General features: G+C 39.2%; 1 protein-coding gene across 1 annotated transcript in view; it reads left to right on the forward strand.

Annotated features, from left to right (window-relative positions):
• The window catches only part of TTLL7 (tubulin tyrosine ligase like 7), a 98,053-nt gene that overhangs the window by 25,534 nt on the left and 55,138 nt on the right, over positions 1-17,381 (forward strand). Inside the window, 5 exon segments of the mRNA XM_014588182.2 lie at positions 261-419; positions 4,825-4,919; positions 14,050-14,197; positions 14,283-14,356; positions 15,795-15,930. Of these exon segments, the coding sequence (XP_014443668.1) occupies positions 261-419; positions 4,825-4,919; positions 14,050-14,197; positions 14,283-14,356; positions 15,795-15,930 (612 nt within the window).

Below are 17,381 nucleotides of genomic sequence, written 5' to 3' on the forward strand. Positions count from 1 at the left end.
AGTGTCCCAGGAAGAAGGGACCAGCCAGTGCAAAGGACTTTAGGTAGAGGAAGTGTAACTCACTGGAGGAATCCACAGGAAGCAGGTGTGACTGGAATGCAGGGGGAGGAGGGACAGTGGGATGAGATGAAGTGCCAGCAGCAGGGCTAGAGACCACAGAGTTTGTAAATGGGGCCAGGGTACCAGTGTGTGGGTCCAGGCCATATCTGTGCACACGATGAGAAATAGGACATCTCACCTCTGTTATCACTATCTTATAGGAATTGGTGGTCAAGACTCTGATTGTAGCGGAACCTCATGTCCTGCATGCCTATCGAATGTGCAGACCTGGACAACCTCCAGGAAGTGAAAGTGTCTGCTTCGAAGTCCTAGGATTTGATATTTTGTTGGATAGAAAACTAAAGCCATGGCTCCTGGAGGTAAGACACTGTTTAAGAAAAGAGAAGTTACCACTGTTCTTATGTATCAACACAGATGTTTTTAAATGTGGCACGACTGTCCCGTTGACTGACCAGATTGAAACCTGAATGGAGCGTGTGAGGAAGAGAATGAAAATTGAGGAAATAGCTCAGTACTAAGGAAGAATCTATGTGTGTTGGATATTACTTTCATTGAGTTCTGTGGTCCAGCAGTACCTTGTCCAGCAATTCCTTCTAAGCTCCCTGATCTGTGGTCATAGAACCTTCTCACGTCACTGAAATACCGTGTTTAGAAAACTTTATGAGGAAAATAGTACGTATTTAAGTAGTGTTTATTACTGATACACTTACATTTTAAGGAACATACTGCTATAGAAGATGTAGTCAACCACTACCTTTCATTTAAATTGATCCTGTCAGTGACTTAAAAGTGGAAGTTGAATTTGTGCTATAAAAATTTGCATAAGTAAACTGAATGAGTGATAACTAGGATCAAGGTGCTCAAAGTTTATTCTTAGAAATGAACACCTTCCTAATCTGAGGGCCAAAGATTGTGCGTGTGCATGTGTTAACCTGTTATGAGCAATAATGTGTACTGTATCTCTGAGCAAATACAGTTTTTGGTCAGGTGTTCAAACTCGGTCCAGCCTGGGACCTAGACATAAGATAAATGTTAACAGTTTTGCTTAGGACCAGCAGGTGGCATGGTGGTTAAGGCGCTGGATCCTCCCACATGGCTGACCATGGTTCAAGTCCTGAATCTGGCGGCTTGCTTTCACACTTTCTCTCTCTCTTGTCAAATTAAAATAAATGACTGAATAAATAAAATAAAATAGAATAATTAAAAAAAAAACAAAACAGTTTTGCTTATTTTTGCTTCCTCTGTTCCTTGGATCTAAAAGCACTTCACTGTGAGCCATGAGGTCTTGATCTTATGAAAGCCTGAACTTTTCTTGTTTAGATTTACTAATTTGTGTGTATTTTGTATTTCCTGTTCTTAACTATATGTTCTTCTGCCCCTGCCACTTGTCTTTTATCCTTCATGGGGCAGGAAAGTGGTAAGGCACATGCATAAAAAGGAACAGAGAAAATAGCAAGGAAGTTTCTTTTTAAGAAGGCCTTTGCAGCCCAGCTGTGGTAGCGGGTGCTGGTTGACTCTGCTCCTGGGCAAACTGAGGTCACATGGCAGCCTGAGTTCGATTCCTGGCCCATCCTAAAAGCTGACGGATATGGTGCCTGGCTTATGTCCCAGCTACTCCAAAGGCTGAGGCAGGAGGAGTGTGACATCATGGGACCCGTCTAAAAAAATAAGCATTTACCCAGTGGCAGCTTTCCACTAGCTTACTAAGAATTGAATTCTGTATTTTTTTAAAGGCTCAAAATACCATTGTTTCCATTCATGTTTGTTTATTCTTTATTCTCTCTTTCATCGTTCTAGAATAATCAAAGCCATTAGAAAAACTCCACAGTAACCAGCAACTGTGCATACTGAACATTTTTTATATTAAAACAGTTAAAAGAATCTTAGATCTTGCTTTGTATTTTGCTGCCAGCTGAAATTGCAGTGTCTAATGTACATATTTAAAAACCTTTTGGCGCCATCAAGTGGAATAAGGTAGACATTGCTTCTGAGAATGTGTTAGCTTTTAGTTAACTAAATACTTTCAAGTGATGTTTGGTAGTGGCAAAATCGCAGAAATTCTCAAATGTAGCAATCACTTTTAGGGGAAAATATAGAAATAGAATGGAATAGGAATATACTGCCAATACTCTAAGTGCCTTTACATCAGATTAAGCTATAATCATTGTGCTGGTAGAGGGGTAGAGGGAATACAAGAAGAATAAGAAAATACATGCCTTGGTTTATTGGAGACTTGAATATTTTATTTATTTATTTAGTCAGTCAGAGAGAAAGGGAGAGAGGGAGAAGGTACCCTCCAATCAGGCACGATCACACTGCAATCTCTTCATTTCTCCGTCGCGTTGGGTTTTGGGCATGCATATACACATACCTAATATGTTTTTCAAGCTGGACTTTGAGCCTCGGTTGGCCATGTGAGATTTGGCTTCCTTAAGCGCTAGGTCAACAGGCCAGCACTGAATATGTGTTTTTACAGCAATAATTATGGGCATGGAAGCAAGGGGATAGCATAAACAGTAGACTGATTGACCTCTCTTTGTACCTGTGTGTATCTGAGAGTTAAAAATAAGCCTTTGTAGAAGGAATAGCTGTGCAGACTGTTTAAGGCTATAGAAAGTGGGACGGGGTTGGGGCTGAGAAGGACGTAGTGGGGGTAGGGGAAGGGTGTGGGTCAGAGACAACAGCACTAATTTAGGAGTACAGAATCTACTATGGGTACTTTGATATGTGCACAAAATGAGTGTACTTGTTTTGATAATAAAGGTATATATTAGACAGTTAATAATGTTATTTCCTAGTAATTTTTATTTTTGTGTGCCTTTGTAAGTTCTTGAACTTTAAGATTAATATCTGCTGGGAACCAGCAGTTAGCGTAATGGCTATGTCGCTGGACTCCCACGTAGTCGACCGCAGTTCCTGTCCCGGACCCCGTGGCTTAAAAAAAAAAAACTCACACCGGGCACGTGTGCATGCGTGCCCAAGATCCCGAGAGGAGAATGGAGAAGAAGGGATTGCGGCGTGACCATCCCCCCTGGGGGGTGATTTCTCACTTTCTGTCTCTATGTCTCTCTCTGTCTGTCTGGCGAGTGCACGCGCCCTACAGTGAAAATCTCTCCAAAAAAAAAAAAAAAGATTAATATCTGCTGAATTGTGTCCATTGTAGCAGTGGGGTAGGAAATGGTCACCAAAGAAACCATCAGTATTACAGAGGAGAATACTGGCGGGGTGGTACCCTAAGGTTTAGAGTTTCTTCTGCCAACCATTGTGGTTCTTTTATTTTTTCCCTTGCCTTTCTCATAAAATTAAAAAGAACAACAACAACAACAAAAAACAAGACAAAGATGAACAACTCTGAATAATTCAATTGCAAAAGGTTTTCTGCCTTTCCACATACTGGTTTATCTTGTATAGGTACATATCTTCACAGACTGACTGCTTTTATGAGGGAAGGAAGAATCTGGAATAGATAAGAAGATAGAAAGTTCTAAGGTTATTTTATGCCAAGACCTCAGCAGTGTTTTAATTGATTAATTCAACTAAGACCTTTTCTTAAATACCTGCTATTCTAGTTACATTTCCATAAGAACAACAACAACAAAACCCAACACAGCAAAGACAAAAACAAAACTGCAGCTTCATAAGAAAAACAAACAACAACAAAACCTAACACAGCAAAGACAAAAACAAAACTGCAGCTTTTGAAGTGGCAAAATATTGTATCATGGATTTCAGGGTATAAAGAGTTACTTCTTATTTTTCATCTTAATGAATAATCCCTGGAAATGATGTCAGAAAGTCAAACAGCCTCAAAGTTTATTTATTCCCACTAGTCCTTATGTAATTAGAAAAGTTCATAGAGGTTATTCTGCAGCTACCTTTAAAGGTGTATTCTCAGTAATACAGTCAGTGCCTTTTGAATTGAAAATTGATGAGGGACGAGCAGTTGGTGTAATGGTTATGTCACTGGACTCCCATGTAGCCGACCGTGGTTTGAGTCCCGGACCCAGGCGCACGTGCATGCGTGCCCAAGATCCCAAGAGGAAAATGGAGGAGAAGGGATTGTGGCGTGGCCATCCCACCTGGGGGGTGATTTCTTGCTTTCTGTTTCCCTGTCTCTCTCTCTCTCTTTCTGGCAAGTGCACGCTCCCTATAATGAAAACCTCTCCAAAAAAAAAAATTAAAAAAAAGAAAGAAAGAAAAAGAAGAAATGAAAATTGATGAAATATTGTTTGTGCCATTTAGAGAGAAACAAACGGAGTTTTTAAAGTAGCAATAGAGAAACTCATCAGGAAGGTCTGAAGTCCTGAGAAGGGGGCAGTAATAGTTTCTCTATGTTAAATGTATACATGTATATAATTATTACCATGTTGGTAACGTGAGTATCACTGTCCTTTCAACCTTTTTCTCAGGATAAATCGCTTTAACTTCTCTAAATTTAAAACCTAGAGGGCATGGTGTAATAGGGAGTGGAGAAGAGAGAGGCTAGATAATGTGACCCTGATGATCCTGAACTAAGGTAGCCGGGATAGGAGAGGTGTCAACAGCCAGTTCTTTGCAATTCCTTGACCTCGCGCCATGGGGCATGAAAGTGTAGCAATGGTAATTGGGCCATCTACCATGTAAACTCTGAGATTTATTGTAGAGTCCTTCTAGTGGTTGAAGAGCTCACTTTAGCTACCTTTAAGGTAGCTAATAAATATATATTGAATATTTGTTGACCTTTCAGAATTTGGCTGCTCTCATTGTTTTCTTTCTGAATTTCAGATTAATCGAGCCCCAAGCTTTGGAACTGATCAGAAAATAGACTATGACGTAAAACGGGGGGTGCTGCTGAATGCACTGAAGCTGCTAAATATCAGGTGAAGTATTTCCTCCATCTTCTGAAACCTTTTCTCCACATTTGACCTAGGTGAATCATTTGTACATGAAATTTGCTTGTTTCCTTTTATAGTTTTGTATTTTGAATTTCTTGGTTCCATTCTTCAAATTCATAAAGCTTTTTAAGAATGTGTTTTCCCCTTGTCCTATACATTGCTTTTTCTGCTCGCCATATCATATTCTGTACCTGCAGTAAAAGTGGTTAAATTAGTGTGGGTGTAATTATTTAATGTGGAGTACAAGGTTGGAATGGCAAATATCTTAGGGGACCCTTCCTCAGCTTACAAGAAGAAACTGAAGCATCCAGAGGCCATTCAAGGGACAAAAAACCTAGATAGGCTGATTTCTATTTTTCTATCCAGAGATATTTCCACTATATCATGCTGTCTGTGTAAACAGGAGAGGCAGTTGTTGAGTGAAGATTACCCTTCCCGTTGTAAAGGATAGAGAGGGAAGTAAAATTGGAGAGAAGACTTGATTGGTGTGGGTGGGCTGGTTGCAGTGTGCCTGGCAATGGATTTCAAATATTTGAAATGCTATTATATGAAGAAAGATGTTTGTTCTTACCAAAAGAAATTTGGCTACCTGAGGCTGGAGTAGGATTGCAGTGTGAAGACACTGTTGGGGATTTATCTCTCTCTGTTTCTCTCATAGAAGAAGTAAACAAATAATAAGAGAGATAAAACTGTTCAGAAATTTTCATATGGCTTCTTCTTTGCCTGATGAAAAGCTGACTTGTCTATATTCTACTTACACTTCAGTTATCCTAAAGAGATGAGTAGAAAGGAGCACGATGTAGAAAGGGAATTTTTTTTTCTTGTTGTTTAGATTATACTGGTACATTTAAGATTTTAGATGATCTAAGCAATAATACATATCTACCTTCTGTTTGTATGAAAGTTTACTATTAGTAAGTCTTACATTTAGTTACCATTTTTCCCCCTCTTTTGGCATGCTTTCTGACTTTGCTAGTGACCCTACCAACCTAGGAGCTTATCTATGGGCATTTTGATCTTTTTAAAGATGAGGTAGAAACAGTTTAAGCAGTTCAGAAATTACTAGGTCTAAAAGTAAGGGGAGATTGGGATTAATCTTAGTGTCATCTCATAGAGACTTTAGCACAGTCCTTAACATTTAGAGCGTATGCTGATGAGGCTTTTGATGTAGAAGCTCTCCAGGTGGACAGCTCCATGGACAGTGTGTTAGAGCTGAGTGTCACTGTGGCTACATCTGTGATGGGCACATCACAGGAATGTAAGCAGAACTAAGAAGACTAGGAAGAGCTAGCAAGAGGCGTGGAGCGTGAGGTGGCTGGATCCCACTAGGCTGACTAGGCTGACTGTGTGGTTCTAGTCCCAGATCCGGTGACTTGAAAATCACACTGGGTGCATGTGCATGCACACCCAAAATCCCAAGAGGAGAATGGAGAAAAAGAGATTGTGGCATGGTCACTCCTCAGGGAAGTAATTTCTCACTTTCTCTCTTTCTCTCTGCCTATCCCTGGCAAATGTACATGCCCTGTTGGAAAAAAAAAGAATGGAAAAATTCTTGTCTGTTTAGTAAATATTATAGGGTTAATTTTCATATGGACTCTTTTACTTTTGGGCATAATAAATTGTTCTGGGATTCTGGACATCTCCTATTTATGTTCATTTAAATCAGACTATCAGAATGATCTTTTTTCATTATATTATCTTTCTGTTCAAGAACCTAACCAGGTCTCTCTTTTTTAAGAATTATTTATCTAATTCTATTTATTATTATTATTTTTTTAAATTTGGCCAGAGACAGAAAGAGAGGGAAAGTGAGAAAGCAAGCTGCCAGGTCCAGGACTACGGACCATGGTCAGCCACGTGGGAGTCCAGTCCCTCAACCATCACACTCCCTGCTGGCCTTCCTAAGAACTAGGTGTATATTGCCAATACCTGATCCAAGCTCCTTTCCTACAGTAACCTAACTTTAGCTCTTCCATCTTATTTTCTATTTTTCTCCAACTCAAACTGTTTTAGTTAGCCTGCTTATCTCCTTATTTTTCCTACAGAACTTGCCCCTTCACACTGATGATTTACTTACTCTGCTCCGTAGCCTGAATGCCTTTCCTTACTGCCCATAACTCAGAGTGCATCTTCTTTTCTGAAATCTTCCTTTTGTCTCAAATCGATCGTTCTTTTCTTTGAGCTCTAGAAGGAAAATATAGTTTGTATAGTGTATGGCGTATCACTGTGTTTACACACTTAAGCTCTGTGCTGTTTTATCGGGCATGAATGGATTTTCTTTTCAATCTGATTGAATCTCCTTGAAGTTAAAGAGCATAACTCTTTTTTTATTTTTTCAGAATGATGCAAACCACTTATATCCTACCATATTGGCAGATAAAAACCCGTTCTCTAAGCACAAAGTTATATTCACAAATAACTTTCTCCTTAGAGACAAAATGTTAGTAATCACACAGGAATTTTGTTATTTATTGCAACCACTAATCTAATATGTCATGAATAAAATCTAATCACAAAACCAGAATTATATTTAGTGGACATGCATTAATAATCTATATACATCCTAACATTACAACAGAAAAGGAGCTGAATACAAAAGTTCCCTTGATTTTTGGTGGTATTCAAATTTTATGGCACAGATTACCAGAAACACTCTTGTAGTCTTCACAATTGTTAGTATAGTGCTGCTTCACTACAGTATGGCTTTGTATTACCCCAGTGTTCATTTTGTAACATTTAGTATCGAGGAAGTTCAGAAGAGTATAGATTGCTCAGGATTTTCTGTCACAACTGCTGTGAGTATGAATCTCACATGGAGGGGGTCACAATTGATCCCTTTGCATTTGGATGGCAGAGTACAATTTTAGATTCATACAGTTTGAAACAGTAGACTTGGGGGTCTTCAGAGACAAGAAAGCATGAAAGGAGCTATATGGAGAACAAGTAACTGTATTTTCCTCTTATTTGTAAGATAAGAAAAAAAAATACAGACATGTTGTGGCGGTGTTTCTGGGTTGATAAGAGTCTTGTTATTTTCTTACGTATTCTATTTCAATAATTCAAATAAAGACATTCACAGTCCCATGAGTCGCTGGGTCTGTAATACTTCTTAATTAGATTAGATTACCTGGCCCTTATTTAGGACTAATTCTTAGGCTACAGACTCGCAGCGTTTAATGCTTCCCTGCCCTTGAACGTTTATCCTTGCTGAGTTTTTCTGACACTATTCTCTGGGTTCACCTAACGCTGAGCGTTCTTCTGGCTCCCTGTTTTGCTTCTCTTACTTCTCATTCTCTAGTTGTTGTTTTTCACCATGTTCTGGCCTCAGCCCTTTTTCTTCTGTGCCCATCTCTTCTGAGTCTAGCTCTGACCCACTGCGGGACTCTCATTCTGCATTTGCAGCTCTCTGTTGATCGTGTGTACCAGATACTTCTGGTCTAGTTGGTGCTTGATAAACATGGAGCGAATGAGCAAGTAACTTAATAAATGGATGAATGGCTGTTCTGATGACACTTAAGTTCAGTCTGACTGAAATTAAACTATTTTCTTCTTCAGTCATGTTCCTTTTGCTGGGTTTATCTTCTTTATTTCTGCTAACAGTATCAAATACCTCCAACCTACAAAGGCTAAATCAAAGCATTCATATATATTTATTGGATATTTTAAAAGAGTCTATAGCACTAGAAGCCACAGATACAAACATTTAAAAAGTTGCCCCTTCTGGACCAGCAGTTGGCATCTTGGCTATGTCGCTGGACTCCCATGTAATTGTCAGCAGTTCAAGTCCTGGACCTGGTGGCTTAAACTCATGATGGGCACGTGCGCGTGCATGCCCAAGGTCCCGAGAGGAGAATGGAGGAGAAGGGATTGCGGTGTGGCCATCTTCTCTTGTGGGGTGATTTCTCGCTTTCTCTCCTGTCTTTCTGGCAAGCACGTGTGCCCTATAGCAAAAATCTCTCCAGAAAAAAAAAAAAAAGTTGCCCCTTCTTAAGTAGCTTAGTTATTAAAAGGGAAATATATATGCTCATAGATAAGTACAATTCAATAATAACCACCCAAACCTACTTTTTTTTATTTAGGTTTTTGTCATAGGGCATGTGCACTGTCCAGGGAGACAGAGGGAAAGTAAGAAATCATTGCCCTCCCCCCAACTAGGGGGGATGACCAAACCAGAATCCCTTCTTCTGCATTCACCTCTTGGGATTTTGGGTATGCACATACGCATGCCCGGTGTGATATTCAAACCACTGGGTCTGGGACTCAAACCAGAGTTAGCCATGTAGGCAGTCTAGCGCCTTAACCACCATGCCTCCTGCTGTCCCGCCCTCCAAACCTTCTTTCTATCTTTCTTTGTTTTGCTAGCTAATGGCAAAATATCCACATAGAAGTCCAGGCCAGAAAGTTGGGGGGATATGTTTAACTGTTTCCTTTATTATGAATCAATTGAATCCTGTCAAATTTCTGTCACTTAATTTCTTCTCTTCAAATTTAAGAAGTTTTTATCTCTCTCTTAGACTGTTTTACTGGATTTTTTTTTTTTCACTGCTTCTAGCACTGATGTCTATCCCATTTTGCAACTTCCACTCTTTTGCTCTGCAAATAACTCAACAGCTATTTTTGAGTGCCTGCTACCTCTGCAGTAGGTACTGGAAATTCAAAGTCAGTGATTGCCAGTTAGGCTTCTGGCCTAGATGCCTTGTTTGATAATATGCCGTTCATTGAGATAAAGATTTTAGGCCAGAAAGAGGCTTAGGGGAGTGATGAGGGAAGGTAGAGAGATAATTCTGTTTTAAACATGCTAATTTTGACGTGTTTTGAGATTCCCAGGCAAAACGGTTAAATAGAAAATTTGATATATATGAGATAGAGATATCTATTTCATTGATACTCATGTATATCATAGATTGCAGCTGAATCTAATGGGTAAGATCACACAGTTGGAGTGTATATTTTGAGAAGTAATGAAGGGTAGGGATAGAGCCCTGAGGGAGGCCAACATCTGAAGAGATATTTATAAACCCTGATTTTCTGATTTGACTGTTTCCACACTATTAGATAACATTTAAGCTCTTTTATTATTCATTACATAAACAGCGCTTTAAAATTTTTTTTTTTTATTAGATGACTATAGGACTCTTGCACTCCTGGAGGGATTGGGGGTAGGGGAGAGAAAAAGAGGAAGAGAGAAAGACAGAGAGAGAAAGAGGGGAAAGTGAGAAAACCCCCCCTCCCCCCCAGAGGACAACCACACTGCAGTACCTCCTCCTCCATTCTCCTCTTGAGATTTTAGGCATGCGTGCCCACGCCACCAGGTCTGGAACTTCAACTGTGTAGTCAGCCATTTGGGATCCTTAACCACCATGCCACTGGCAGGTACTCTGTGTACGAAATGCTTGTATATAATTTGGCCCTTGCATGTCTCTCCAAGCTGATCATTTTGTGTTCTTTTTTTCCCTCTGCCTTGGAATTGATTTTTCAAGAAGTATTTTGTGGTCTGTTTCACATTTCCATGATTTTGCATTTGTCATTTAAATATTTATTCACCTCTGTCCCTCTGCTGGGTGTTAACTTATCTTTTAAACTGCAGTAAAATACACTTGACTTTGAGTGTACAGTTCAGTGGCATTAAGTACATTCACATTGTTTTATGACTGTCACCACCATTCGTTTCCAGAGCTGTTTCCACCTTAAAAAACTGAAGCTCTATACCTGTTAAGCACCCTCCCCATTTCACCCTGTCTCTGTCCTTGCCCCCAGCATTCTCCTTTCTATCTGTACGAATTTGAGCGCTTTGCCCTAAGTATCTCATAGGAGTGGAATTACACAGTACTTGGCCTTTTGTTTTTGGCTTATTTCACTTTGCGGTGTCTTCAGATTTGTCATTGTCACAGCATGTGTCAGAATTCCTTCCTTTTTAGGGCCGAATTACATTCCATTGTATGTACGAGTATCCCACATTTTTGTCAAATCATTCTGAAAACGTAGCTCCAGCCTGACTTTCTGTCTGAAGCCGTTGCTGAGGCGCACTGGCTTGCTTTCTCCTCTGTGCTTTCTCAGTACCTACCATCATGTTTCAAATAGCACTCCTCCTGCCCTAGACATCTATCTGTTTACCTGCCTTTGCTCCCGCCCGCTTTAGACTGTCAGCTTCTTGAGGGCAGCGGCCCTGTCTATTTCCCTTTGTGTCTCCAGGGCCAGATCTAGAGCTACTATATAGTGAGTACTGAATAAAATGTGGGTGGTGACACAAGGCTGGGGAGAGGGCATTTCATTCCAGGGTAACTCCTTGTAGGAAGGTAAGGAGGTGAAACAAAGCAAAGCATGTTCATGGAACTTCCCGTGGCCCCATATAACTGGAGCACAGAGCATGTGAGGCCAGTGAGTGGAGAAAGCCCTTGGATGGAACCACAGGGTAATAAATAGTGGAAAGGACTTGAGAAAATGGGAAACGAAACTCCATCAGTCAGTGCGTGGATAAAATTGAGTAGTAGAAAAATGCTATTAAATAATGGTACGTTAAATAATGGTAATCTTCTGGTCCTTGGTTAAACTTTACTCTGTTCTGTGAAATAACTACTAAGAGTTGTTAGTGCTAATTTAGGCCTGTGTTCGTAGAAATGCCAACGGCTTTTAGAGTGACAGCATTCCCAAAGGCCGGAGTATGGCAGCGTTCCTTTACAGAAAATATTTCAGGGTGCTTGACTTTTCGCTTCTTAATGTGTTTGGAGGAACTTCCATGTGTCCTTATATTTATTACTCTTCTTTGTGTGAGCCTGAACGGTTTATGTATTCACATCCTTGCCAGTGAGTGTCTGGCCAGCTGTGGATGTGCATCGAAGTCGACCCTCCTTTCTCTCATAACACACTCACCAGAGCATCTCAGTGCTTTTTCATTTTCTTTCCACTTTCCTTCTCTGTTGTGTTTCCTCTCTCCGTTCTCTTTCCTCTTATTGACTGTTGGTCTTTGTCCTTCTATGGTCTTCTTTTCATTTGTTACCTTTCCCCCACCTCCTTTTACTTTAATGTCTTGGTGTCATCACAAATTCACCTTTTATTTTTTATTCCTTACCCTAATTAGTCATCAAAGCAAATCCGTTCTTCTTCTGAAATATTCTTCTAGACTTACCCTTTTCTCATTGCTGCTTCCCTGATCCAGGCCCTCCTATTTCATATTGCTAATGACACGGTATATTAATCTTCCTTCCTTCCTTTCCTCCCTTTCTAGCTCCTTCCCTTCTTTTCTTCTTTCCTATTATTAATTTGTCAGAGATCATGTGCACTCGCTGGAGAGACACAGAGAGAGGAAAAGTGAGAAAATGCCCCCCATGGGGTATGGTCACACTGCAATCCCTCCTGCTCTGTCTCTCTGTCCTTTCAGGATTTGGGGCATGCATGCACACACATGCCTGTGTGTCTTTCAAGTGGCTAGGTTCAGGACTCAACTGTGTAGTCAGCCATGTGGGATTCAGCTGCTTTAGCCTCTACTTCACTGACTGGCCCTCATCCTAACTCTCTGCTTTCTTTCTTATCTACTTCTAAGCCACTGTACAGACTGCTAAGGACAAATCCTTAATACATGCAAATATGATTATGCCCGTCTTTCTCCTTTTTAAATATATGCCTTTCCATTGCCTATAGTTAAATGTGAGACTCAGCAATCTAGTATTCAAGCCCTTACCATTAGCTGTTTCTTCTTTTTATTTTTGGTGGGGGTGTTTGGTATAGGGCTTGTGCACTTGCCAGAAAGACAGAGAGAGAAAGAGAGACAGAAAACAAGAAATGACCACGCCTCAATCCCTTCTCCTCCATGAGTTTAAGCCACGAGGTCCGGGACTCAAACTGCGTTTGACTACATGGGAGTCCAGTGACATAGTCATTGCTCCAACTGCTGATCCCAGAGTTTTTTTGCATTCACCTGTAGCTTCAGCTACACCAAATGAATGACTTGTAGTTTTCTGAATGTGTGTATTTCTTTTTTCAAATTATTCCTTCTGCATTGATCACCTGTTGACTCCTGCGACTTAAACCTCAATATTGGCTTAATTATGAAAGAGAACAGATCGACTTTCTAGCCCTCTTGCAAGTTCAAGTCATGAGGGTGGTACATACTTGAGGCAAAAGAACATTTTTATTACCTAGGATTTTGGCCTCATATTCTCAATGCAACGTCTCAATGAATGAGACTCTATGTAAACTTCAGTACTTCTTTTAGATCCACACACTAGAAACTGGCCAAAAGGCCTTCTTGTCCTCTTCCCTGTGGTTTCTACTCTTACCTGACTCTACCAAGCTAATGACAGTAAGAGGCAAAGAAAAGCAAGATTGAGGATAAGAACTTTTTTTTTTTTTTTCTTAAGGCTGAAGGCAAAATTGGCTTTGCGTTTTTTCCCCTGGAGTCTAATCTTTTCCTGTCTTTCAAGGGTGGTATGTGAGAATTCCATTTGGGAGGTGAGATGGGAAGAAGAAACCTCAGGGTTATCTTATTGTACCAGCTACATGAAAAGAATAGAAAAAGAAAAGGGGTTCAGAGGAAAATCCCACAACAGGACTTTTCCATAAAAACCAGGGTGTTATAATTAAATTTTCATGATTGAGAGAAAATGAGGACTATGCAGTTATTTTAAAATTCATGATGATTGTTAGGCAGGGATTTCAGTCAACTAGAAATGTAATGAAGTGGTCAGTGTAAATGGGAATGCTTAAATATAAATGTATTTGGCTGAAGAAGAAGAGAGCCAATATTAAGTACCTATTAATGTTACCATGAATTAATCCTTATAATAATTCTGGGAAAGAAACGTTATTATTAACATTTAATAGATGAAACAGACTCAGCAGTTAATTGGCCAGTCTAAGATTGTATGGCTGGAAAGTTGCTAGAATAGAATATGAAATTAGATCTCTCTAATTCTTTAAATCATATACTATTTTATTTTATCTTATTATTTCAAGGCTTCTAATTACCATATGGAGTCCCATATTTTATGGATGGTTAGGTAAATATAATGAATGTGAATATGTAAATTTAATAAACATTGATTCTATCTCCCGTATGTCTCTTTTTCTGCAGACTTTGTTTGAATTCTAGAATATGGTCTTGTGTTTTCTGTTTTAGGACTAGTGATAAAAGGAGAAACTTGGCCAAACAAAAAGCTGAGGCTCAAAGGAGGCTTTATGGTCAAAATTCAATAAAACGGCTCTTACCAGGTTCCTCAGACTGGGAACAGCAGAGACACCAGTTAGAGAGGCGGAAAGAAGAGTTGGTATGAAAATTTTACAAAATACACATGGTTTGAGTTGTATGATTTATTTGTACGATTTAATTTGTAAAAATTTCTTTATTTCTAGAAAGAGAGACTTGCTCAAGTACGAAAGCAGATCTCACGAGAAGAACATGAAAATCGACATATGGGGAATTATAGGTGACTATGCTGCCATTTTTGTATAGATTTAAGAAGTGAAGTGTCAAATCAATCATTCTACTTTTATTTTTTCCTGGAGAGGTTTTTTTTTTTTTTTTTTTGCTATAGAGTGCACGAGCTCGCCAGAAAGACAGAGAGAAACAGAGAGACAGAAAGACAGAAAGAGAAATCACCCCCCAGGGAGGATGGCCAGACCGCAATCCCTTCTCCTCCATTCTCCTCTCTGGATCTTGGGCACACACACATGCACGCCTGATGTGAGTTTAAGCCACTGGTTCCGGGATTCCAACCGCAGTCGACTATGTGGGAGTCCGGTGACCTAGCCATTATGCTAACTGCTGGTCTCGACATTTTTTAACCATGAGGTTTATATTAAGCATTGTTTTTTTTATTCGAAGGAGAAAGTGCTTTTTGCCTGATATCTTTAGAGAAGAGGCAAGTAGAGGCTCAGACTTGAGAGGGCTCCTGTGAACCAGCCTCTGAGGTAGTTGCAGGAGGTCTTTTTAACAAGCAGTAAAAAAGTCCTGTGGTTGTATTTTAAGAAAGTCAGGATTCAGGCCCCCTAGTATACTGTATGCCAATTCAGAGTGGTTGCTATACTTTGTTTTAAACCCAAATACTTCAGGAATCAAGCAAATAATGAAAATATTTGAAGGAGGCAAGCATGAAATAATAGAGAGGGGGATGGACTAGGCTGAACCGAAAAAAAAAACGAAGGGAAGCCAGCCTTTCTCTCTATCACAGGCTTGGAAGGTTGTCCCTCCTCCCAAGCTTTTACATGGCCCTTGTGGAAATAAGGAAAGTGTAGGGATATAGTAGCTTGTTGGGAAAGTCATGACATATTTTTCTATGCAAAAGTGCATCATGACTTTCTTGATAGTTTCTTAACTAAACCAATAGTTTCTCACATACTCCTGGTAAAATATTCTTTCGTGGCCTCTACACCTTCAACACACCAACAGTTGTGAGGAGAATGCATTCCTCTCACCCACTTCTACCCAATTCTCTCTCCTAGAGAGGTATATTACATCTCCCAAAAAAAGCCCATCAGTACGAATGCTCATGGTCTTATGTACTTTGGTAACAACACGAAGTCAATATTGCATTATCCCTCATCACCTTGTCTCTCCCATAGAATTTTGTATTTCTCCAGTTTGCCCTGTTACCATCATTTTCCAATCACCTTTCCCCAACCAAGCCCTTATAGTAGAACTTCTGGAACTCTACTGTTTCATGAGAATTCTCTAGATAAACTTAATTTTTGTGGGTAACAGGTGAAAATGTATGAATTTTTCAAAACTGCATTCATTTTACTCTCAGCATTTAGTAATGTGACTGGCACAGAGTAGGAGGTCAAGGAATATCTATGCAGTTGGCCTTATCTGTTGAGATGTGATAGTTTCTTTTAAGCAAATTGGTTTATCTGATTTTATTGTAGACGAATTTATCCTCCTGAAGATAAAACACTACTTGAAAAGTATGAAAATTTGTTGGCTGTTGCCTTTCAGACCTTCCTTTCAGGAAGAGCTGCTTCATTCCAGCGAGAGTTGAATAATCCTTTGAAAAGGATGAAGGTAAGAGAATTAGTATTTGAATAGGGAAAACATAAAGAAACTGAATAATATGTCTTTTAATAAACCTACTTTAGTCCTCTATATGAAAAGTATTTTACTCCTCAGATGCACTTTCCTCAGGCTTTTCTTTTTCTAATTTTTAATTTTTTTAAGAGAGATTTTTGCTGTAGTGCACGTGCACTCACCAGAGAGACAGAGAGAGAGAAAGTGAGAAATCACCCCCCACCATGCTGCTATCCCTTCTCCTCCATTCTCCTCTCAGGATTTTAGGCATGTGTTTGGCGTGAGTTTTAAGCCACCAGATCCAGGACTTGAACCGCAGTTGACTACACAGGAGTCCAACAACATAACCATTACCATCTTCTGGTCCCCAGGCTTTTCATTTGAACAGTTGATAACATTTCATAATAAATTAAGAGATTTCATAGATATCTCTAACAGGACAAATTAAAAAGTAGAGAATTTTGACATGATAAATATAATATCAAATAGTATTATATTTGTATAATATACAAATAAATATAAATGTAATATTATATTTATTTATAACAAATACAACAAATAAATAGGTTTATGTAATATCAATATATGAGAAGTCTTTAAAAAGTTTTTGAAAAGCACATGTTATGGAAAAACTATATATGTGTTTCCAAGTTGTTTTGCACTGAAATAACCCATATTTTAAAAAAGAATTATTTATTTAATTAAATTTATTATTATTATTATTCATGGTCAGCCATATGGGAGTCCAGTGCTTAACCACTATGCAACCTGCCTGCCTATATAGTCATATATTTTTAAAAGAATTATGTATTTTAATTAATTATTATTATTATTATTAAATTTGCTATAGGGCACATGAGGTCACCAGAGAGAGACGAGGATGAGGAGAGTGAGAAAGCAAACTGCCAGGTCTGGGACTTGAGCTGCAGTTGGCCATGTGGGAGTTCAGCACCTTAACCACTGTCTACCTGGTGGCCCCATAAACTCAGATTTTAATTTTATCTTTTCACAGACTTTTTGGAAGTCCTCTCATATTGTAGTAACATGTCTTATTACATGTATGGGTATATGTAACATGGTAGTTTTATGACATCCTCATTATTTGGGTAATGACTAATGTTTATATTATATAGGTCTGGCATGTGAAAGGAAGTACTGAAACACACACACTGCAGTCTGTTTACTTTCATGGAAGGTTTATCAGTTATTTATTGTAACAAAGCAAACCACTTCATTTATTTGCTTTTTATTTCGCAATCATAGCTGGACACAGTTGCACGATTCTTTTGCTGATCTTGCCTGGAGTGAATCATATATTTGCGTCTGTATGAAAGCTCAAGCGAGGCTAAAAATATAAGGTGGCTTTTACCTCACATGTCTGGCATGTCAGATAAGATAGCTGGAAAATCTGGGAGTCGGCTGTGTGTCCTTTTCTTTCTGCATGTCTT

Source organism: Tupaia chinensis, unplaced genomic scaffold, assembly GCF_000334495.1.
Source record: "Tupaia chinensis unplaced genomic scaffold, TupChi_1.0 Scaffold000263_1, whole genome shotgun sequence".
NCBI lineage: Eukaryota > Metazoa > Chordata > Mammalia > Scandentia > Tupaiidae > Tupaia > Tupaia belangeri.